Here is a 23,480-nt window from a genome sequence, read left to right as displayed (position 1 = left end):
TTATCAGTTAGTTATGATCGAGGACCCTGCCTTGGGCGCCATTTAAATAAGTTTAGCTTACTCCAAATCTTTTGCAGAAGGGTGCAACTGTTATGCCGGGGTTGCTTTGACCTCTCACCCCAACTACAAGTCTGTCAGAGTGCCAGCGTACCAGCCATGGACTAAGCCTTGTTTGATATGCCTGTAATTATGTTATAAGGTTGTTCCCGTAAAGTGTCCGTTAAGTGGGTGTGCGTCTGTGTGTGTGCGTGTGTGTGCCCGAGCACAGCTGAAGCGCCTTTCACTGAGGGTTGTCCGCAAAGGGGTAGGTTTGATTTATGTTCAAAGTATACGGCATATACATACATACACATATCAATCAACAGAGTGTTGCCCGTGCCGAGCAGCAGGGTTCGAACCGCTGCGGTTCAAACCCCAAGCTTCAATTTGGTTTACCATTAACCCGAACCGCATCGTATTTCCAGAATCTGCTTAGCTTTGTTCTATGTTCCTTTTGCAGAGCGAAAAAAAACGAATTTCGTGCTTGAATCAAGTCAAAATCAGACTTGACTTAAGTGTGAAAAGCTTAAAACAAGCTTGACTTTTCAAGGCACAAGTTATTGGGCTCAATTTTGAGCTCATTTTCAAGAAACTGATTCAAAGCCCAGAAACTTAGCCCAATTTAATATTAAAACAAAGCCGAGTTCAGCTTGAATTGGGCTTAAATTAAGGCTTAAATTAAACTAAAAATTAATCTAGTTTTTTTTTCTAGTTCCAATTTTAAGTTTGGGATCGTATAAAGGCCAATGAGAATAATCGATTTGGGATTGGATTTTGCCGCAAATAATTGAATTTTAATTTTTTTTTCTCTCTCTCAGCACATAGAACCGAATTTCTGGAACAACTAGATACAAATATTAAATATAAAGTATATATAATATATATGCAAAAATTTAATGAATATTTTAACACTTGTGCTATAAATAGAAGTTGGTCGAAGCAAAGAGAAAACTGTTCTGTTATGCAGCAAAAATAAATATTAATTGTAATTTGAGCGGAAATTATGAAAATCTTCAAGCCGAAGATGTATTACCCTTGCAGACATACGACTTTTGCAGATATGTGAGAAAAGTGTATGAAATAAGTTTGAAAAATAGAATATAAGTGAATACTTTTGGAGTGATTATTCCTATATGATATTGTAGGCAGGATTTAACATATATGTGAGGGGCATAGTTAAACTAATAAGTTTCAAATCTGGGCAATATATTTCGATAAGCATAAAAGTTCTCCATACAAGAAGCTTCTATTCAAACGATTGTTGCTAGGGCAGCTATGGGATATAGTGCTTCGATCCGGTCGGACATATATGACTGAGAGACTAGCTCCCATAGAAACAGAAAGGCAGAGGGACAGACGGGCAGAGGGACAGACGATCAGAGGGACAGACGGGCAGAGGGACAGACGGGCAGAGGGACAGACGGGCAGAGGGACAGACGGGCAGACAGACAGGACTATATAAAATCGGCTCTTAAAGCTGATCTGGAATATATATGCTTAATCTGGTCGGAGATGTCTCTAACGACACAACTCAATTGTGATACCCTCTATAAAGGGTATGGCAAGTGGATTTGCGTGCAAAAGAGCTTAACTAAAGGCTGGTTCAAACCCTGAATAATATTTTTAGCAGCAGCTGGCAGCTGGCTTTAATTGTTGCTGCTAACTATGCAAAAGTTTTATTTTTGTTAGCAAACACAAACAACACGAAGTTGTTGCAGTTGTTGTTGTTGCAGTTGTTGTTGCAGTTGTTGTTGCAGTTGTTGCACTTTTGCCAGCTGCGCATTAATCTCAGCTGGGGACTTAACTCGCGCTCTTGGCCAAGTTTGTCGACTTTGTGGCCATAAAAAAGTTGCCGCCAGCTGCTGATTGAATATTAAAATGCTGCGCGGACAGCGCGGCCAATTAAAGCTGGCTGCCGCATCAATCAGTGCCCAGTGGGTGGTTGGGTGGTTGGGTGGGCGGCCACGCCTTAATTAGCATAATCTAATTTCAACTTGGTCGGAAATGTTTGCGCCTTCGCCGTCGGCTGCCAAAAAATGCAAATCAAGCGCCCGCTCAACCGCCTGGCGACAGTTAAAAACTTTCATATTTTTACAACCAAATGAAAAAACAATAAAAAATATTTGAAATTAAAAACAAAAAAATATGTAGAAGAAGCAGCAGCAAAATGAAAGGCAACAACAAGTTGGCAACAGACGCGCGACGGCAGCAAAAACTTTTTTGAAATGCCAAAATGAAAGAGCAACAAGACGTGCTTGTTGGGGAGAGGGGGGGAGGGGGCGGGGGTGGGGTTGGTCGTTTAGAATTGACAACGACAGGATACAGGCAGGCAACGTGTGGCTGCCACATCAACGGCAACGGCAACAGGGCGACAAGTGCCTCAACAGTTTGGCAGGCGAACACAACAATTGAGTTTGTCATCCCCCCCCCCCCCCACTCACCCACCCCGCTCCTTTCACACTGTGTGTGTGTGTGTGCTGCAGTCTAGTGTGCGTGTGGCAACTGTTGAAACATTTAATTTGCTGGAATTTAGCGCTTCATGTAAGCTTATTAACAGACTAAGCGCAAGTGCGTGTGTGTGTGTGTGCGTGCGTGTGTGTGTTTGTGTGTGCGTGTGCGAGTGTTTTTCTGTCGCCTGTTTTTCTATGCAAATTTGTGAGTGCGCGCCGCACAAAGCACGTGCCTCAAACAACGTAATCCACACGGCGCCCGTCGCTGGCTGTGGAAGGGGTGTGCGTGGGGCGCATATTGTACAACAAGATTTGGCCATGTGTGTGTGTATGTGTGTGTGCATTATAACAGATTTAAGGGATTTGCAAGTGGAAACAAGTGTTTGGAGAAGTACTTAGGCAACAGTTCTGCTTAGCTGGGCAGCGACTGTTAATGTACATTTATGCGACACTTACAGAAATGTGTCATGTTAATTGTTAATACAGCTCAATGTTAAATTAACAGTTATGTAAACTGGTTACATATGTTTGCATATACATTCATTTGCTGGCTAACATTGGCATGTAATGTTAATAACATTTATTTTGTATGATCATGTTATTGTGCTATTAACATAAGTATCTCATGTTAATAGTTTATCTTAAGGTTTGGCATATTAACATTTACCCGCTATGTTACAGATTTATGCAAACATGCCGCGCCTAACATGTTAATTAATTAAACTAATATGTTATCTTAGCTTGGCAACAAGTTAAAGTAATTGGTAACTTTTGAAAAGCAAGCAAAAACGTTCCATAAATAATAAATATATTTAATAAAGAGAAATATATGCAGAATTTATAAGAAAGCTCACTCAAAGAGTCGAGAGTAAACGCATGCCTTAACTTTTAAAGATCCTTCATATCCAATTCTAAATCTCACTTTATACTATTCCTTGTTTTTGCGTTGCTATTTAAACAGCTTTTCTTGAGTACACACAGACTGCGAGGCGAATGGGAAATCATTTTTAATTGCCATTAAATGGAAAATGAAGACGAGCTCGAGTGCAGGCAAAAGGTAGACAACAGCGGGATGTCGGCTAGGATAGGAGGGAGTGGCAGGGGGGCAGGGGGGCGTAGCAATGGGCGTGCTACAGAGCGCACGGGACACAGACAAGGCAAGATGAAGACGTTAACGAAGACAATGCAAATATGGACATAAATCTTGAACAACGTCTTATTCAAATCAGAAGCAGAACAGCAGAAACTTTAACCAACTAAAAAGACTAAAAACTGCAAATGACAATGCGCAAGGGATTCCAGCTAGAGATGGCCGAGTAATACTCAGTAAAATTATCCAAAGAGCGCCTCAGTCGGGGGTGCCCGACTAGGAGATGCCCTGCAATTCGCGTCGAGTTACTTTTGCAAATGTATACTCGAAAAGTTTCGGTACTTAAAGTCCGATTCGGGTATGTTTTAGTACCAAGGCGCAGGTATCTAATTTTAAGAATGGGGTAGCTAACGAAAAGGTGGAATATTCCCCATCTGTGTAGAAAGTCGTGCAGAGCCTACACAGAGAGCTTTTGTAGGAGGAGTATATATTATATAGATATATATGTACTATGAGGTCGGAGATGCAGCCTTTTCCCTGCTTTTTCAATAGTTAATAGTTCTATCGTGTTATTTTTTTTTCTTTAGGCATCGTGTTAGCTTTTCCTGTTTCTATTTTAAGCACGAGTCTGTCGTGTCACGAGCTTTATTCAAGCATTCATTTACAAAGCATATTTAACATTTATGATAACAATTAATGTGTAATTTGTCTATTGAGCAGCGCTCGTGCTTTGATTTCCAGTTAATCTCATTGTCTTTTCGTGTTCAATTGGAAGTTAGGCAACACGCACGAATCAGTTCGTGTCACGGCGTGTCATCTCTTAACCACAGTTTTAACTAATTAAAAATTGCAATTTGCTCGCTTGCAGCGGTGACAGCATGAAGGACAGCAGTGGCAACAGCAGCAGCAGCAACAATAACAGCAGCAGCAACAGCAACAACAACAACAGCTGCGGCAGCAACAACAACAGCCCCACAGCGATAGGCGTTGGCAGCTCTGCAGCGGCAGCCACGCCCACAGCGGCACAGCAAACAGCAGCAACAGTTGCGGCACAACAGCAGCAACAACAGCAGCAACAGCAACAGCAACAACAGCAGCAGCTGACGCCGCGCAAGAGCAACATTCACGAGCTGCGCAATCAGGACTACGTAAGCCGCCTGATGGCTGCCACGCCCCCATATTTATACTCGGCACCGGTAGGGCCGAACAATTACTTCTTCAGCGACATGCTGCGCTCGCTGGTGCAGACGCGCAACAATGAGACCGCGCGCGTATTGCAGCTGCAACAGCAACAGCAACAACAGCAGCAACAACAGCAGCAGCAACAGCAGCAGCAGCAGGCGGCGCTGGTGCGACGCTCCCGGAAGCGTTCCTGGTCGCACAGGCCCTACTACGAGCAGCTGCGCGAGCGACGCGACGCCGAGGAGAAGCAACATCAGCAGCAGCAGCAGCAGCAACAGCAGCAGCAACATCAGCAACAACACCAGCAGCAACAGCAGCAGCAACAGCACGCTAGCACCGCAGCAACAGCTGCCGAGAAGCCGCTGGAGCTGACCAACAAAACGGCAGCCACGCCCACACCGTACGCCTACGCCAAGCTGGAGCCGAAGCCGGCAACAAAGGTGACACTGGGCGGCGCCGTCGACAGCCAATTGCAGGAGAATGCGCCGCCGGCAGCATCGCTGCCGCCACAGGATTTGGTGCTGCCGCCGCCGCCGCCCGTCTGGTATCCGCCGCTGTACGCGCCGTACGGCATCGATCCGCTGCACTTCTTCATCGATCTGCGCGTCTCGGGCCACATCTACGATCGCAAAAAGGAGAACGTCTCGCCGCTGTCCAACAGCAACAGCGCCGCCGGCGCCGGCGCCCTGCTGGCTGCCGAGGAGTCGGGCCTGCCCAGCAGCAGCAGCAACGGCAGCAGCAGCAACAACAACAGCAGCAGCAACAATTTGCTGAGCAAGCAGCGTCACGGATCCGCCTTCACCGTGCCCATACCCAAGTCGGCGCAGAACGATGCCATCAATTTGTGCGCCAACGGCGCCAGCGCTGCCGGCCCGGCTTTGGGCAAGTTCGAGCACTATGCCAAATACTATGATCTCGGCGAGAGCAAGGAGAACCAGCCGGCGGCCAGCACGGCGGCGGCTGCTGCGGCCGCGGCCGCTGCTGCGGCGGCCAATCTGTCCAAGTCCGGCGCCAGCTATATGCTGCAGCATCTGCCACGCCTCTACAGTCAATTCGCAGCACAGCAGGAGGCGGCAGCCGTAGCAGCAGCAGCGTCAGCAGCTAGCCACGGCATGGACATGGACACCAAATCGGAATCGGCCTCGGCATGTGCGGATCTCTGTGACGAGGATTCGCTGGGACGCGGCTCCAGCGACATGGCCGGCGCCCTCCAGGAGACGGGCAGCCTGCAGCATGAGCGCGACATCGATGTGGAGATCATCGATTCCATCAAGTATCGCACCGACGGCGAGAGCAGCCGCTGCTCCAGCAACGATGAGGCCTCCGTTACCCAGATCGACTAGGCCCATCAGCATCACGCATAATCATGTTAACGAACAATATAAATATAATATAAATTGCTTATAAATATTAAATATATACAACGCAAGGCTTTACTTTCGACCTCGATTGGGAGCGAGAGAGAGTGAGTGAGAGGGAGAGAGTGAGAGTGAGAGAGATTGAGAGGGAGAGAGAGTGAGAGGTGTGTGTGTAAATAATATTAGATTTCCAGCGCGAGTTACTTCTACTTCTATGCACGAGCTCATACTTGAATTCATGAGAATCGCATAGTAGGGCGGTGTCGAAATCAATCAAAGCTTTCTGGAAAACCCAGTTTGTTTTTGACTTGGAGAATCTATAACTTCTATTTTTAATTCAATTTAGACTGTCATAGTAAGTATATTCTCATTCGAGTCTGCGCAAAATGTTAGCGAATATTGCATCCAAAATGGTGCATAACAAGTTTTTATATTTATTTATTTATTATATTATTATTTTAAGATAATTATTGAAAAAAAGGCTTTCGAGTGACAGATAATTTAAAATTGGTCTGTTCAGCAAGAGGCCTCGAAGCACAGACAAGAGAGAGAGAAATACCAGTTGCCCAAGCAGAGCTCTGTTAAGTGTCATAACATGAGTATCTCATGTTATTTGTTGCTGTTGTTAGAAGAAGCACGTAACTGTATTGACAATTTAGCTATTTTCTAGCTGAATTCAGCTATGTTAAGTTGTTAACGAGTTCAAACCCGATCAGGCTGGAGATGCTGCCTGTTGCGAACCCTTAACTATAGTAATTATTATTTTATTTTATTTTATGGAAGTATTTTTGTAAAAATGTAAAAATGTGACGAATGTGAATGAAGGTTGTTAGAAAAGCTAGATGCGTTTCACGAACCGAGGAACTAGTTCAAGCCGTGAACCGAACCAACGCAGAATGTTGTCTGTCTCTCAATACACACACACACACACACACAGACACACACACACACACACACAGACACACAAAATGAAAAGAATTATTGACGTAATAACATTTGCATAACGTTCTCTCTATTTTGATTGTATTTCTGTCTTCGTTCTTAATTGACAACGCGTCAGTCGCGGCTTCATCAAGCGACATTCTTTAACGCAAGCCTCATCCCTTCGGAAAACTGCCCCCCCCCCCTCCCCACACCCGCCCAGCATATTCACCGTTAAACGCAAAGTACGCAACGGCAAAAGCAATTTCATAAATCATTTGACGCCGTCGTCGGCGTCGGCGTCGGCGTCGGCGTCGGCGTCGTCGTCGCCTGCCTCAAGGCATTTTTTAAATGTCGTCCTTGTCGTCGCGAATTGCTGTGCTGTCAGCCAAGCCCTGACGCCCCCCCCCCCCCTCCTTCCCGTTCCCCCTTCCTCCATCTCAGCAACATAACAGCTTTTAGTGAAGCAACACGAACTGCGCCCCCCCCCCCCCCCCTCCCCTTCTTCCGCTTGGCCCAACCCTTCCCCCTTGTCGCATTACACGCCTGACTACGCTTTGTGTAAATTAAAACTGCTGCCGGCTGCTGACACCAAAACCCCCCTCCCCCTCCCCCTCCCCCTCCACCCCCGCACACCCTCTTCGTTCATGTGCCTTTTGGAGCTGTGTTTTTGCCATAAGAATTGCCCGCGATTTTTACTGTGTTTTTTTTTTTGGAATTTTTGTTGTAATTGTGTTCGGGTTTTTTTTCAAATTTTTATTTTTTGTTTTTTTGCGCACAGGATATTAATTTTTACACCATTCATTGATTCCGTTAGCGCTTAATGAACATGCACGATACCCGCCCATTTGTGGCGTTGCGCTCTTGCTCAAATGGGCGTGGCACGTGCAACAAACAGCGGACCAACTTGCGCGCGACAACGACGCCGACGTGTTCCCGTTTCCGTTCCCGTTTCCGTTTCAGTTTCAGGCGTTTTCAATTTGCGCTGTTCTTTATACCCTGTAAAAGTGGCATGGGATCAAGACAGAAAGCTGTGTTGTAAGAAGAAGAAATTGATCTGAAGATCTATGTAGATTGATATGTATCAATTGAATATATATATATATTCCAATAGAGCAGATTCCATATACATAAGACTAACAGATAGACGATCCGACATGTTCCCGTTTCCGTTTCCGTTTCAGGCGTTGTCAATCCGCGCTGTTCTTTATACCCTGTAAAAATGGGATGGGTTGAAGACAGAAAGTTGTGTTGTAAGATTAGAGATCTGGAGATTGATATTTATAAATTACATATATATATATATATATATATATATATATATATATATATATATATATTTATATATACAAATGAAGCAGATCTTATATAAGACAAATAGACAGACGATCTGACGTGTTCCCGTTTCCGATTTCGTTTCAGGCGTTGTCAATTCGCGCTGTTCTTTATACCCTGTAAAAGTGGTATAAGTGGTTGTAAGTAGAAGAAATTGATCTGAAGATCTATGTAGATTGATATATATAAATTTAATATAAATATCTTCCAATAGAGCAGATTCCATATACAGAAGACGTGTTCCCGTTTCCGTTTTCGTTTTCGTTTCAGGCCCTGTCAATTTATGCTGTTACTTATACCCTGTAAAGGTACGAAGATATAGGTCTGTAAGTCTGTTCAGATGGATGTATATAAAACTCCAATATATATAAGCAAATGCAGTAGATCTTATATAAGCATAATAGAAAGTCGTTTTCTACTTAAATATTCCGTTACTTGTACCCTGTAAAAGTGCGATGGGGCTATATTCAATCAATCAGAAAGTAAACTAGTTAGAAGAAGAAGTAGATCTAGAGATATATATTTTGATTGATATATATAATAAATTCAGCAGATCTTATATAAGACCAAAAGATAGATGGTTATGCTGTAACTGATACCCTGTAAAAGTGCAATGGGGTTATATTCGATCGAGACAGAACGTGAAGAAATGGAAGGAATAGTTCTGTAGATCTGTTTGGATTTGTGTATATGAATATGGAACAGAACTTATATAAGATATATAACTGGAATGTGCAAAATGCCCGATAATATTGCCTCATCAAATTCCATTGAAAAAAATGCGAACTTGACTTGTGAATTGCGAATAATGCAATAATTGACAGACGTTTTAATGGGTATCCGATTACGTAAAAGCACGCTTAGCCGTAATTTTGCAGGGTATCGCAGCCGATGCACATTACAAATTGTATATAAATATGTCTCAGTCTTGTGTGCAATTCTCATTATTTTTTTTTTTAATTTTTAATTGTTGTTTAAAATAAAAAAATAAAAAAGGAAACGTTTGGATTTCCATGAGTTTGCCAATTTTGCTGCGGCCCGAACAACCCCCGCCCCCTGCGCAAACGCACAAGGCATTGAGGCGGAAAAACTGCACTGCCAGCCAATCAGAGGCAAAAAAAAGAAATGGCAAAAAAAAAAGAAAGGAATCAAAATGCAAATAACAAGTGAGAACGTTGCAGTCGGCCGTGCACGACTGCGCGATACTCTGCTCGAACTTAAGTTAGCGATAAAAGCAAAATCGATAAAATCGATAAGAGAAATCGATATATTGCATATGAGCGATATATATCGATGAAATAGTGCAACTTATCGATTTCTACAGCTATAAATATATTGCCTATTTATCGATTTCCTCACCTATCAATATATCGGCGATATGTATCGATTTATACAGCGATAAGTCTATAGCTTATTGGCAATATGTCGATATCTGCAGCGAAATATAGAAATCGATATATTGCGTATGAGCGCTTAATATATCGCTTAAAACGTGCAACTTATCGATTTATACAGCGATATATTTATCGCTTAAGTAGTGCAACTTATCGATTTATACAGCTATAAATATATTGCCTAAAAAGTGCTATCTATCGATTTCTAAACCTATCAATATATCGTTCACGGCAATATATATCGATTTCTACAGCGATAAGTCTATAGCTTACAAATTTCAATATATCGATATCTTCAGCTATAAATATATTGCCTAACACGTGCTATGTATCGATTATATCGTTCACAGCGATAAATATCGATTTGCGAGTATCGATGACACTATCGAGAGTTTGCTACCGAATTTTCGATATACATTTCAATTTTCAGTTAAATCAGAATAACGTATATCGATAGTACTATCGATAGTCTATCAATGAGAGACTTTTCTTTGAATTTAGAAAAACTATCGATAGTTTGACTAACCTCAAGGACAACAAGTTGGGCATTGTGCAAAACGAATATGCTGCAGTTTCTCGCGCTGAACAGAGTATGAACAATAGAAAAAAACAGGCTTCGGCAAGCCGAACATTAAATACACTAAAGCTGCGAATAATAAGATATATAAATCCGATCCGGCAGATTCTTCTTTCTATAGAGTTGTGTGGAATGCGAAAAGTTATAAATGTACAACTAGGCTCAAGCTATCTTTTAAAGCCAAGGACTTTCATAGACAAAATGTCACAAAATTCGAATGCCCTTCTTTAAAGAGTATAAATTGTTATACAGTTGCAGGGTGGAAGGGTGAGGGGGGGGGGGGACACAAAGCATCGATAAAAAGCGCTAAAAAATCGACTTGTGTGTGATTTATGAGCGTGTCCACGAATTTGTGGGGTTCGCGCTACGGGCTGGGGTTTGGGTTTCGGCCGGATCGCATCATTGCGGCATAATCGCAATCAAAGTAAGTAGCTGGCGGACCCCAACCCACCCCCTCCTTCACCACCCACCCCTCACCAGCAGCCCGCCCAGCGTCAAGGGAAATTGAAATTCAACCTAATTGCGGGAAATTTACAACGCAACTTAACAGCTGACAGATTTTGGCTTTTTGTTTGGCTTGCAAAAGCCTTTTGTAGATAGAAATTTTCTTGGTTTTTTTTTGGTATTCATAAATCTTGGCAGACGCTCATAATTCATGCAGCACTCGACGATTGGCAGGCGCAGGGCGCAGGGCGCAGGGCGGAGCGCGGAGGCGGGGAGTGGCAGAAGGGCTGAAAAATGTTTTGAGTTTCTGGGCAATAAGCTCAACTTGCGCCAAAAAAGTTTCTTACCAATGACAACGCAGCGCTTTGGCTTTGGGAAAACTGAAAAAGAAAACCCCACAAATGGCAGGGGGGGGGGGGGGGGGGTTGCCTGAACAAACAATGCTGCAAGTCGAAGCAAAACATTTCTGGCCATATTTCTCCCAGCGCTGACAAGTTCTTAAGTGCGTGTGGGCGAATGGGCGTGTCGACAGCTTAAAGCTTCATCCTTAATTGATAGATTTGTTTATTTATGAGGCGAAATTGTCTCCCTTGCTTCCCTAAGTAAAGTAATGCAATTTTTAGCCTGAAAACAATTTGCATTTGTATAAAAGAAAAAACGTCTATATAAAGTATATATATTATCGATCCTGGGTTGCGTAGATATATCCATGAGTGGATATAGTCAGCAGAGGCAAGCGTTAAAAGTTCGACCTAATGTCTATTCGATAACGTCAATTTCATGATATCGATAAATATCGATTTTTAGACGTGGCTAGAAATCGAAATCTAGGCATCTGAAAACTAGATTCTCGCACAGTTTAGACAGCTTTAGAATATTTAACATTGCTGTTTCTGGCTGAATTGAATTTTTATCGATTACTTGGGGCAAGTTATCGACTATCGGAAACAAGCTCGTACTGCCCATTTTCAATGATAGCTATAAAATAAAAATACTTTATATACACGTCTCGCAGCTTTGTGTCAAGTTTGGTGACTCTAGCTCTTGTAACTTACGAGATTTGCTCAAAAAACACGATTTTGATATCGATTTGTATCGATTACTTGGCAATGGGGCAAGTTATCGACTATCGGAAACAAGCTCGTACTGCCCATTTTTAATGGGTTCAGAGTATAAAAATCATCAAAAAGATTCACATCATTCCAGAGTTGGTTTTTTTGTCAAAAACTATGAAGTCAGCTCCCAATATTAGATTCTATTGATTTCCAATCGATAATAGGTATCCGTACGAATACAAAGAGGTATAACACAAAAAAATCAGACGATATTTACCCGTGATATTAAAAACAAGGGAAAAAACAACTTTTGATTTTTGAAGCGAACCCGATTTTGAGAAAACACGTCATTGCTTTTTGGTTGATTTTGGTCAAAATTTAGATTTTTATTTTTTTGATGCCAATCGATAGTTCTGATTCTTACGAGTGTAAAATGGTATAAAATTCCAAAATCGGACATTCTTTTGCCGAGATATACAAAAACATTATCAAAAAATGTCGTTTTTTGGTCACAACTTTTTTCAACCCATCGATTTTTAATTTTTTTGAACGCCAATCGATAGAATTTATCCTTATGCAATTGCGATTACATTGTTTTCTGTGCTGCTTTTTTAATTCGTGTTTTTTCACTGAGACTTAATTCTTGGTGTGGCTGTTGAATAGAGGCATTTTCAAGTAGTGCGGTATTTTGTGGGTTCGACTCCTATTGAAGGAAGTCATTTTTATTTGTTTATTTATTTTTACTACTAGAGCCTCTTATTTGTTTTATTTGAGTGCTTACAATATTACTCTAAAGTTTCTCAGAGTGTTCGATGTAATTAATTATTTTAATTATAATTTAATATATATATATGACTCTATACAATTTAAAAATCAGTTACAAAAAGCGTTGCACTCTATTCCCGAAAGGTGCTGGGCACGCTAGCGTCATCTAGCGACATGCGAGTTAACTAGGAAATTGTGCTAGAAAAATATATCGCAAATACGCGGCAGCAATGCATAATTATGCTTGCCTATCGATATACTTAAGCGCGATTTTATATGTTATTGAAAGCCAAAAGCATAATATTAGATATATGCAAAACATTTCATTACAAATGATTGTGAAAAATCAAGAAAATGCGGTGAAGTTCTCGGCATTGACTAGCCAAACATAAATTTGTACATGTGGCAGCCGTTGCGGCATACTATCGCTAGCGCTGTTAACATATGCGATAAGTATCGCGCTTAACAGCTATCGATAGGCGTTGGCGCGCTTACAACAAATCAAACACATGTGCTCACCACCAGCCTTAACCGTTATTGTGCTGCCTGCATTTTGCAAACTCATTTTGTTCGAATTTTTGTGTTAGTTGTGTTGTCCGCCATGCATTTGTCACTAATTATTTCAATATTGTTAAATTGTCTGCGCCTGGCTGTAGCCGCCATCGACGACGACTGCCCAACGCTGGCGAACGGCGACAGTTTGTCCCAGACGCAGTTGATCGACCGTCTGACGCACGGCTGCCGCTACGATCGCCTGGAGCGTCCTGTTACGTACACTGAGGCCGGCACACGTTTGCCGGTGGATGTGTACATGCGCGCCTATATATACTTTATGCAGAACCTGGAGGCGCACGATCTGCAATTCAAGATCTTTGCGCTGCTGCAGATGCGTTACTTGGATCCACGATTGAATTTCCGACATGTGTCACCCAAACGGCTGCAGCCCATTTTGGGTGAACAGCAGCTGCGCGATTCTCTGTGGCTGCCCCACATCTTTCTGGCCAACGAGCGCGACTCCAGCATCTTGGGTAAGTGTCGTTAAATTTTCCAAGGTCTGAGCCAACAAATTTCTGCAACATTTAGGCACCACGGAGAAGGATATTCTGACATCTGTTTCGCCGGATGGCACGGTCATTGTCTCGACGCGCATTAAGGCCACGCTCTATTGCTGGCTAAATTTGAAGAAATTTCCATTTGATGAGCAGCACTGCTCCACGGTCTTGGAGAGCTGGATGTATAACACATCCGAGCTGGTGCTGCATTGGGAGCAAAAGCGTCCCATCACATACGATCCGGCACTGCATCTGACCGAGTTTCTGTTGCAGCGCTCCTGGTCGAATGAGACGGTGATCAATGCCGATTTAAGCGATTTGCGTCATGGCGCCTTTGCCGGAAATTATAGTTCACTCAGCTTTACGGTGCATCTGACACGCGTGGTGGGCTTTTATTTGATGGACTACTTTCTGCCCTCGATCTTAATTGTGGCCATCTCATGGGTATCCTTCTGGCTGCAAGCGGACCAAGCGCCGCCACGCATTACCCTTGGCACCAGCACCATGTTAACATTTATTACACTCGCCTCAGCACAGGGTAACTCACGATGAGCACTGCGAATCATGATCTTTGTTGTTTTAACGTTTGACTCTTTTGGACGCAGGCAAAACTCTACCCAAGGTCAGCTACATTAAGGTGTCGGAGGTTTGGTTTCTTGGCTGCACCATATTCATATTCGGCAGCATGGTGGAGTTTGCATTTGTGAACAGCATTTGGCGGCGCAAACACAATGTGCCCATCAGGAAGCTCAATAGTCGGCACATTCTGAAGTCGACGCTATCGCCGCATTTGATGCGCCGTCGCAGCCACGCTCGCTCCCTTTCATTTTCAGGAACTGGACGCCAGACGGACAGCAGCTCGCTGGGCGGCAATCCACCGTTCAACAACTATTTGACGGTCAATCTGCCCATTTCGACCATTACCGAGGGCCAGGAGATGGCTTCGCGAACGGCTCCGAAACGGAAAAATAGCCTTCATATGCTGAGCAGCACCAATCGCAAGCTGGATGTGACGTTTGTGGAAAGCGCCTTGGGCGCTACTGTAACTACGGCTGCTGCTCCTGTTGCCGCTGCCACCAGCATGGAGCTGCCCGATTTTAGCAGCTGTAACAATCTTCTGGGTGAAGAGTTTAGCCATGAGGAACAGATTGCTTCTACCGGCTGGACAACACTGACTCCACAGGAAATCGCCATTTGGATTGATAGCCGAGCGCGTTTCATATTTCCGATTGCCTTTTTGGTCTTTAATCTGTTCTTTTGGACATTTGTCTATTGTATCTAAAGCGCTGTGTCGCCATTTTAATTTTATTATTGAATTTTATGTTTTATTCGTGTTTTTAGCTATTGTTTGTGTTTGATTAAATCGATGTTGCTTTTGGCGTTTCAAATTTGAATTGCGCGCTCTGATGCTTGCACATTGAATGCCAGTGTTGGCTAACGATATCTGTTGTTTAGTTAGTTCTGCAAACAGAGATGGCACCTTGTTGGCCAATGTCGCAATGCAGCCTGTGTTAGAGCAGTGCGGCCATAGTGACAGATGGCATCAATTTTTTTTCCAACACATACGCGTACACACACAACCAAACAATAACATCGGGGGCCCCAAAAACGCTCGTTTGCTCGCGACCGACGACGACGGACGAAAAACCTTCGTCGTGAATGGTAAATGAAAAAAAGAAAAAAAAAATAAAGTGCAATTTTAACCCTACGCCAAAATAAGAAGAAAAAAAACTGCATAGAAATTAAGCAACAAAAACAACGCAAGCGGAGTGCAAGTGGCAAACATAAACAACAGCAAGAACAAGAACTAAACAAACGCAGATCGCTGTCTCTGTGTGCGTGCTAGCGTGCGTGTGTGAGTGTGTGTGTGTTACAGTGTGTTGTTATTGCATTGGTTAAAAAAAGAATACAAGGCAATTAAAGCTTTTGGATGCGTGTAAATGCTAACCGGTAAAGTTAGCCGATCCCGTTCCCCTTGCCAATACATGTGCAACGCCAAACAACCGCAACAGCAGCAGCAGGAGCATCCGCAGAAACAATAACAATACCGCAAGACGCAGCGAGCACGTTGTCCTGCCCCTGCCGCCAAACTGGAGCAGAGCCATGGACACCATTTGTAGGCTGTGCTTTCAGACAGCAACGGTAAGTGCAAGAAACAGTTTCAAGCTTAACTATGCAATGCATGCATACATATAAACATGCATATACATACATATATTATTAAGTTGGCGGGCGCAACAAGCAGCGCATTTTTTTTTTATGTGTTGTATTTTGTTATTTCTATTGATTTTTGTCTCTTTTTTGTGCGGGGGGCGAATGATAAAAATTGAATTTGTGCGCCGATTTTGCACTGTTGCTGACGCTTCTTCTTTCTGTTGCTGCTGCTGCTGCATCGCCGTCGTCAATTGGGTGGGGGTTGAAAAGCGCGCGCAGAACACGGCGCGACCCCAAAGGCAAAAGTTTGGCTCGCGCACACGCACGCACGCACACACATACATATATAAATATGTATATATGTATGTGTGTATGTATATGTATCTATGCATGTTTGTATGTACACCGTATGTGTGCGTGTGTTTTGTTTTTCCCCTCCCTGGCACCAACTATTGCGGCCGTTTATTTTTAGCCAAGTCAGCCAAAGTTGCTCAAGCCGCCAACTTGAAAACAAAAAAAAAAAATATTTATATAGATGTATGTACATATGTACATGCGTATGTATGTCGAAAAATAATAATATTTTTACATTTCGTTTGTGCGCTGCTTTTCATTTTGACTCCTTTTCAACAAGAGCACAAAACGAAATAATATGAAATAAAACAAAATGACAAAAATTCCGCTAAGGCAGCAGCGGCGTGCGCAGTAGGGGTCCCAGCTCATTGCCGGTAAAGTGCGGTAGCGATTACGTTACAGCCAAAGCCAAGCTTTATGGTGCTGTAGAACACTGGCATGCACACAGACCTACATACATATATGCACAACATCGACGAACTCCAACACCATTTGCTGCTATAAGCGTAGCTTTGTGACGTCACATTTCTAAGACCCCGTGCAACGACGCCCCTGTTCGTTCGCAGCAAAACAAAACAAAAACGAAAGAATAACAACGCTGTAGAGGGGGAAAAAAAAAACATGAAATGAAAACAACAAACCGTCGTTGCCGTCGCCAGTGTTGTCGTTGTTGTTGTTGTTGTTATTGTAGTTGTTATTGTTTGGTGCTGGCATTTCGGTGCGCACGTGTGCGTGTGTGTGTGTGTGTGTACATATATATATGAATATATATGTATATATATGAGTGCTCCTTGGTTGTTATTATTAGGAGATGACGAGTAAGGGGAGCTGTGGAGTCTGCATCACAAAAAAAAAAAAACGCGTTATGTATCTTTGTTTTTTATATAGATTTTAATACCAACAAACTTTCTTTTTTGGTTTTCAACCTTGCACGCCAATTTGAGTCTAATTTCTAATCTCATTTTTTCCTCTCTTTGTTGCTCTAATTACAGCTATTTCAAGTGCCCGGCTATAGCATACCCACGTGCGTGCGCTGCTCGGAACAGTTGACAAACAATTCGAACTTCCATCAAGCGGTGCGTGTGCAGGACGGCGCAGCAGCTACTGTGGCGGCCGCTGCAGTAGCCGCTGCTGCTGCTGCATCCACGGCGGCCAGTGAGGGCGACGCGGTGGCGGCACAGCTGACAAACGGCAGCGCTGTTGCTGCTGTGCTGCAGTTGCAGCAGCAGCAGCAGCAGCAACAACAACAGCAGCAGCAGCAGCAACAACAACAGCAGCAGCAGCAACAACAGTTGCAATCATCAAGTTCTTCCGAGAATCTACAATCGCAGGACGATTCTGAAGATGTAAGTGTGAGCGAGCGAGCGAGTGAGCGAGTGAGTGTGTGAGAGAGAGAGAGAGTGAGAATAGTCGCACTAATAGAATCTTACAACAGTGTTGGCTTACGGCATAGACACGCACACATACAAGCGCAGAATAACTGCAATATTCCTGCCGCGGCACTTGTCCATTGCTGTCTTGTTATTTTTTTTGTTCTCTTCCCCTATACATAACTGCAGATTACACTGGCAGTAAATACATGTGTATATACATAAATACATACATATGTATGTACTAATGTACATTCATAGTTCGTTTCCTTCTTCTTTTGCTTGCTTCTTTACGCTTTGCTTATGCCTTTGCCTTTCTTTTTCACACCGCTGCACTGAGAATATTGGCAACAGCAGCAACAACAACACAGATGCCCTACATCATTTCTGTCTGCCCAGCCGGGCATAACAATAAGCTAGACAGCACACAGTACAACTTGTATAAAACATAAAAAGGACTTTTGTGTGTGTGTTTTTTTTTTAAATTATTATAAATAAAAAGCACATACATGTATGTGCGCATAAATGTAATGCCTGCTTCTAGTGAATGGCTATAAAGTAGTTGTGCGATTGCAGGGTATGCGCACTTCGCCTTCACCGGCTCTTGTTGCCCATTTTCTTCTTTTTTTTTTGTGTTGCCTTTATTTTGTTTTGTTTTTTTTTTTTTATTTATTTTTTTTTTATTTTCATTAATATCTGCGCTGTTTGCTTGCCTTTTTCTTGCTTTGCTTTTCACGACGGCAGCAGCAGCAGAAGCAAAAACAACAACAACAACAACAATGACAGCAGCGTCAGAGGCGACTGCGACGCCAACGTCGACGTCGACTGCACGACGTTTTTGTGCGCTGTGTAAAGCGAAAAAAATTCATTTTCAGTTGACGCTTTTGTGTGGGTGTGCGTGGCACGCAAAAAAAAAAACGCAATACAGAATTTAGAAAAAGAATTAATACATCTGCAATAAACAAACATAAGTCGCAAGGAATTTGCGCATAGAATTAAATTTGCAACAATTTTGACCGCCAGCTTGTTGAGCGTAAGTGTGCGTGCGTGTGCGTGCGTGAGTGTGTACGTGTGTGTGTGTGTGTGTGTGAGTGTGACACTTGCAATTAGCAAAGCTCCGAAGCTCTCTGTCAAAATGCAACTGTAACCGTTTCGCTAACTCTCTCGCTCTCGCTCTCTTTGAACGCAGGTGGATCTGATATTCAACGAGGAGGGCTCCTGCCCGCTGTGCAACAAGACCTTCTCGCGCAAATCCTCGCTCATGACGCACATACGCAATCATTCGGCTGAGCGTAAATTTGTGTGCACCTACTGCCACAAAGGTGGGTACATTTAAACAAAAAAAAAAACTAGCATGCCTAGGCAAAGCTGCTCAATAGAAAACATACAGTGCACACTCGATATGGTGAACCCTTGATAGAGTCTAGTTTTGAACATTTTAAATAATAAACCAGAGCTAAATTCGAATATTTGATACAATAAATGAGGCAAAGCTGCTCAATAGAAAACATACAGTGCACACTCAAAATGGTGAACTTTAGGTAGCATTACACAGTACAGCAAGAAGTCTAGTTTTGAACATTTTAAATAATAAGCAAGCGCTGATTGTGATTATTTTCTTTTTTTAACAATCAATTAAGTTACAAAGGACATTTAGAAATTCACATTTAAGACTAAATTTTCAAAATGGAATTTCTAACAAACGATTTTGACAGAATTATCGCAAGCTCAAACCAAAGCGTTTCAATTAGCGAATGACAACTGTGACAGCAAAGGGTATATTGCAGGTCCTAGAAATATATATTCCCTATATTTTTTTTTTATCGATATCTTCCCTCATTTGAATAATATTGATAAAAACGAATTTGCGACATGATTTTTTAAGCATCATTTGAGAATTAGATAATCTTGAGAATGAAAACAAAAATATTCATTTTAGATTCACAGAGTTCAGGGTATCTCCCAGTCGGGCAAGCTCTCTAACCCCTTTATCGCTGCTTCGATATTGAGACGCAATATGACAATGACCTATAGCCAGTGTTCACTGTATTTCTTGTATATTAAACTGATATTAATTAGCTTATCGATGCTTCGATATTCAGACCGAATATGACAATGGCATCGACTGGGTTTCGCATAGCCAGTGTTCACTGTATTGCTTGTATATTAAACAGATATTAACCAATTGCCCACCCCAAATTACAGGCTTTACGCAGGCGGCCAATTTGCGTAATCACGAGCGGATACACACAAATGATCGGCCGTATCAGTGCGTGGACTGCGGCAAGACCTTCACCCAAATCACAAACCTTAACAATCATCGACGTCTCCATACGGGCGAGCGTCCCTTTGTGTGCAATGAGCCGGAATGCGGACGCAGCTTTGCCCAGGTAAGTGTCTGTCACTGCTTTGATGGCAAACTGTAATTGAATTGGCCTTTGCAGGTGACCAATCTGAACAACCACATGAAGTCGCATCACAAGGTGCAGCAGTATTGCTGCAACGTGTGCAGCAAGAAGTTCACGCAGGTCACCTCATTGAATCAACATCTGCAGGCGCACGCCGGCGTCACCGGCTACTATTGTCCGCGCTGTCCGGAAAAGAACTTCAAGCTGCAGTCACAGCTGCATACGCACATGAAGACACACGGCCTGGCCTTTCCGTATGAGTGCAGCAAATGCGATGAGAAATTCTTGCAGCAATCGCATCTCGATCAGCATCTGAAGATGCATGACGAGTTCAAATTTAAGTGCGACATATGCCCGAGCAGCTTCAATCAGGAGTCGCTGCTCAAGAAGCATGTGCAGCGCCACGTCGAGGGACGCTACCTCAACTGCCCGGTGGCTAACTGTGCCGAATCCTTTGCAGTCCGACAGCATCTATCCAAACATTTGCTCACCAATCACTCGCATCACGAGCTGCCGCCACCGAAACGATCCAAAAAGACGATCACCCTGCAGTCGCCGCAGCAGCCGCTGGCCATGATCGGGCAGCCGCTCTCGCTGCAGCATACGACGGGGCAGCGTAAGTCCCCCCAGCCACAGCTCGAATGTAAACAAATCGGACGGCTGCTAGCTAACATAGATACCCTGTATATATTTGCAAATGTTTAAGAGAGAGGCGCAGGCCAACTTTAAGTAGAGCAGAAAATTGTTCAGCATGCTTATATATACTATATACTATATACATTTGTAAAGTTAGGGAACTTAGGAACATGTTGAAAACAGGCATATTGTATTTTAGAATCTTTACATATTTAAGCAACTTTTTGTCACATATAGATAATTAATAGAACTATTATATAGCCATATCAGCAAACTAGGCACAGCTAATTTAATAGTAATAGAAGCTAATAATAGCTAATTTATATATATAAGTCTGTTTGTTTCCATGCAAACTAGTCTCTCAGTCTCGCAGGCAGCACTACATTTCAAGTAGTCCAAATCGGATTAATATATAATAATTATAGCAACAATTTGTATGCATAAACTTTTGGTTATTCAAGTTCTACCAAAGAGCAACATTCTATCTATCGTTCATACTCTTGTCATATAGTTCCATAGGAAGGTTTTTTAAGATATCCTGATCAAAACTTGGGTTTGACAAGCTTCACAAACTGCAAAATTCATTTCTAGACGATATATCTAAAAGGTTATTAGATCACCTGTCGAAAATAATCGTTCCTTTTGTTATTTCAAGAGCCCCGTCTGTTTAGACATAGTCCACAATTAGTGTACGTATTAAACTTGTTAAGTTTGCATAATATATATATATTTTGTTAAAAGTGTACGGGGCATATCAGCTAGTCGATCGATTTGGCTTAATTTGAGCTTTGGCACAACTTCAATTGTTACATACCTATATTAATTTGTGGTCCTTTTTTCAGGTGGCAGACCGCCCAAAAACAAGAACAAGACCTCACTGGCAGCTACGGCCATTAAAATTGAAATCAACGAGCCGTTGCACAGTCAGCACATCATCAGCAGTGCCAGCGGCCTTTCCATACAGCAGCAGATCAATCAGCATATGCAGCAGCAGGCGGCGGCGGCGCAACAGCAGCAGCAGCAGCAACAGCAGCAGCAGCAGCAACAGCAGCAGCAGCAGCAGCAACATCTGCATTTGCCCATGGGGCAGGCGGTCAAGGCGCGCTTTATACCCACTAAATAGAAGTTAGTTAGTCGCGAGAGCGAAGGAGATAGCAAGCTAGAGCGAGCGAGCGAGAGAGTTGGAGCGCGTGAATGAGAGCGATGTGGCTGCTCAGTAGCGTTTGCGATCGATCTGGCGTGGCGTGTTTACCCCCCTCCCCCCTCCCCCTCCAAATTGCCCAACCGACCCACAGTTCATTTAACACTAGCAATAGTTAACAGAAAAAAGTTTTGAACAAAATGCATCACATATCCTGCGAGCACATACATAGACATATACGCATACATACACATGCATACATTCATACAATATGCAAATTACGTTAGCCGATAACCGATAACTGATAAACCGATAACCGTTAATTGATTGCACAAGTGATGGCAGCCCGCACAGACGCCAACTGGCGGCAGCGGCGCATCGGCTGAGGCTGCTGGTTCGGTTACTCGGCTCCTCGCGCATGTCGCGACGGACGCCGCAGCTCTTGCGCCATTCGCGGCTGCCAGCTTGACGCCTGCGCCAGCGCCTGCTCCGTCACTTAAACAAAACCATAAGCAAACCAAAAAAAGCAGCAACAAACAATATTCAATATATACAGCTTTTAAACAAACAAACAATTATATATATAAAAAAAAAAACAGCAAAATACATCCAGCAGCAATTACCAGACGAGCGAAGACGTAACGCATTATCACGTCACGTCACGTCGCGTCACGTCACGTAACGTAACGTTAAGCAACTACAAACAATTGTAACTTAAATCGAATTAAATTGTAACAATTAAGTGTAAAGTTGTAATAAGCCAGGCAAAATGCATAAAAACAGATTTACAAAAGTAAAACAACAACAAAAAACGAAAAGAAATACTTACAATAACAAGTAATTATATATATATATATATATATAAATATATAAATAAATCCATTTAATTTGATATCTATTTTAAGTAATTAGTTTAAGTGTTTTTAATTTTTTTTTTTTTTTTTTTAATAAAACCTAAAGCAAGTATGAAAAGTCTGCAATTGTTTAGTACTAATTTACATCTATACAAACATACTCGCAAGTGCAGAAAATTTGTTTAATCAACCCAAGTCCGAGCTGATTTTTTTCAAATCTGTGCTTGTGCGCGGGTTAACTTTAACAGAATCATGTTATGTTAATGTTATGTTATGGCAACTTAACAGCTCATGTTAAAGTAGCATAGGTCTGGAGTGGGCTGCTGTTATTGCACTCAGTCTGCTTCGACCAGTCGCGGTGAGCAGACCTACTTTTTTTTTGGCGGATAATTTTTTCTTTTAATTTTTTTTTTTGGCTGCTTTGCAGTTTACTGATTTTACGTTTACCAAGCAATAACTATTTTTACAATATATTTTTTTTTTTCAATATTTGGTTGCAATATTTTTCGCAAAGTACTCGACGACAATGTGTGAAGACTCGAAAGAGAATAAAAATTTTTTTTTTACACATTTAGTTTGACTCGAAGCTAATTTAATTTTTATTATATTTTTGTTCTCCAATCTTTGATCACAACAATTTGGGGACACTTTTCCCTTCTGGTATTCGACGAGAAGGTGTGATCCCTCGAAGAATTTTTTTCTCTCTTTTTTTTTTCTCTAAGCTTTTGGATATCATATTTCTCTTAAGGAATATTGTTTTATTGTCAATTCATTTGACCGCAATAATTTGATAACATATTTTTCTTTAAAGAAAGTTCAATAGAAATTTTTTGTTGTTTTCTTTTAACATTTGGCTGTCTTATTTGTCTCAAATAATATATTTTCTTGATTCATTTGACCA

At 42.4% G+C, this 23,480-nt stretch overlaps 3 protein-coding genes across 5 annotated transcripts; all 3 read left to right on the top strand.

Annotated features, from left to right (window-relative positions):
- Positions 1 to 4,508: 4,508 nt before the first annotated feature.
- LOC115768592 (probable basic-leucine zipper transcription factor Q) lies at positions 4,509 to 6,124 on the top strand (the record flags this gene model as incomplete). The annotated part of the gene is made up of 1 exon (XM_030713241.1): positions 4,509 to 6,124. A coding segment is annotated over one exon (1,596 nt), but the record flags the coding sequence as incomplete, so codon positions are not given.
- Positions 6,125 to 12,719: 6,595 nt separating this feature from the next.
- LOC115768585 (glycine receptor subunit alpha-4) lies at positions 12,720 to 15,011 on the top strand. The gene is made up of 3 exons (XM_030713231.1): positions 12,720 to 13,638; positions 13,694 to 14,200; positions 14,268 to 15,011. Exons 1-3 carry the CDS (start codon positions 13,212 to 13,214, stop codon positions 14,942 to 14,944), a joined length of 1,611 nt encoding a protein of 536 aa, XP_030569091.1. The 5' UTR covers positions 12,720 to 13,211; the 3' UTR covers positions 14,945 to 15,011.
- Positions 15,012 to 15,427: 416 nt separating this feature from the next.
- LOC115768577 (gastrula zinc finger protein XlCGF8.2DB) lies at positions 15,428 to 22,550 on the top strand. Of its 3 annotated transcripts, none has more exons than XM_030713216.1 (6): positions 15,428 to 15,804; positions 17,163 to 17,516; positions 18,730 to 18,862; positions 19,746 to 19,930; positions 19,985 to 20,564; positions 21,427 to 22,550. In XM_030713216.1, exons 1-6 carry the CDS (start codon positions 15,766 to 15,768, stop codon positions 21,705 to 21,707), a joined length of 1,572 nt encoding a protein of 523 aa, XP_030569076.1. In that variant the 5' UTR covers positions 15,428 to 15,765; the 3' UTR covers positions 21,708 to 22,550. The 3 variants fall into 3 exon arrangements, with proteins under 3 accessions (XP_030569076.1, XP_030569078.1, XP_030569077.1); XM_030713218.1 differs by lacking the exon at positions 15,428 to 15,804 and adding an exon at positions 16,515 to 16,544; XM_030713217.1 differs by lacking the exons at positions 15,428 to 15,804; positions 17,163 to 17,516 and adding an exon at positions 18,464 to 18,573.
- Positions 22,551 to 23,480: the final 930 nt, after the last annotated feature.

This window comes from Drosophila novamexicana, unplaced genomic scaffold, assembly GCF_003285875.2.
Source record: "Drosophila novamexicana strain 15010-1031.04,08,12 unplaced genomic scaffold, DnovRS2.1 tig00001842-arrow-arrow-pilon, whole genome shotgun sequence".
Lineage (NCBI taxonomy): Eukaryota > Metazoa > Arthropoda > Insecta > Diptera > Drosophilidae > Drosophila > Drosophila novamexicana.
Note: the sequence above shows the minus strand (reverse complement) of the source record. Positions and strands in the feature narration are given on the sequence as shown.

Coding starts and splice junctions, on each gene's coding strand:
- LOC115768585 (XM_030713231.1), top strand. CDS start 13,212: ATGCATTTGTCACTAATTATTTCAATATTGTTAAATTGTCTGCGCCTG. Junction 13,639..13,693: donor GCGCGACTCCAGCATCTTGG/GTAAGTGTCGTT, acceptor TGCAACATTTAG/GCACCACGGAGAAGGATATT. Junction 14,201..14,267: donor TACACTCGCCTCAGCACAGG/GTAACTCACGAT, acceptor TTTTGGACGCAG/GCAAAACTCTACCCAAGGTC.
- LOC115768577 (XM_030713216.1), top strand. CDS start 15,766: ATGGACACCATTTGTAGGCTGTGCTTTCAGACAGCAACG. Junction 15,805..17,162: donor TGTGCTTTCAGACAGCAACG/GTAAGTGCAAGA, acceptor CTCTAATTACAG/CTATTTCAAGTGCCCGGCTA. Junction 20,565..21,426: donor GCAGCATACGACGGGGCAGC/GTAAGTCCCCCC, acceptor TCCTTTTTTCAG/GTGGCAGACCGCCCAAAAAC.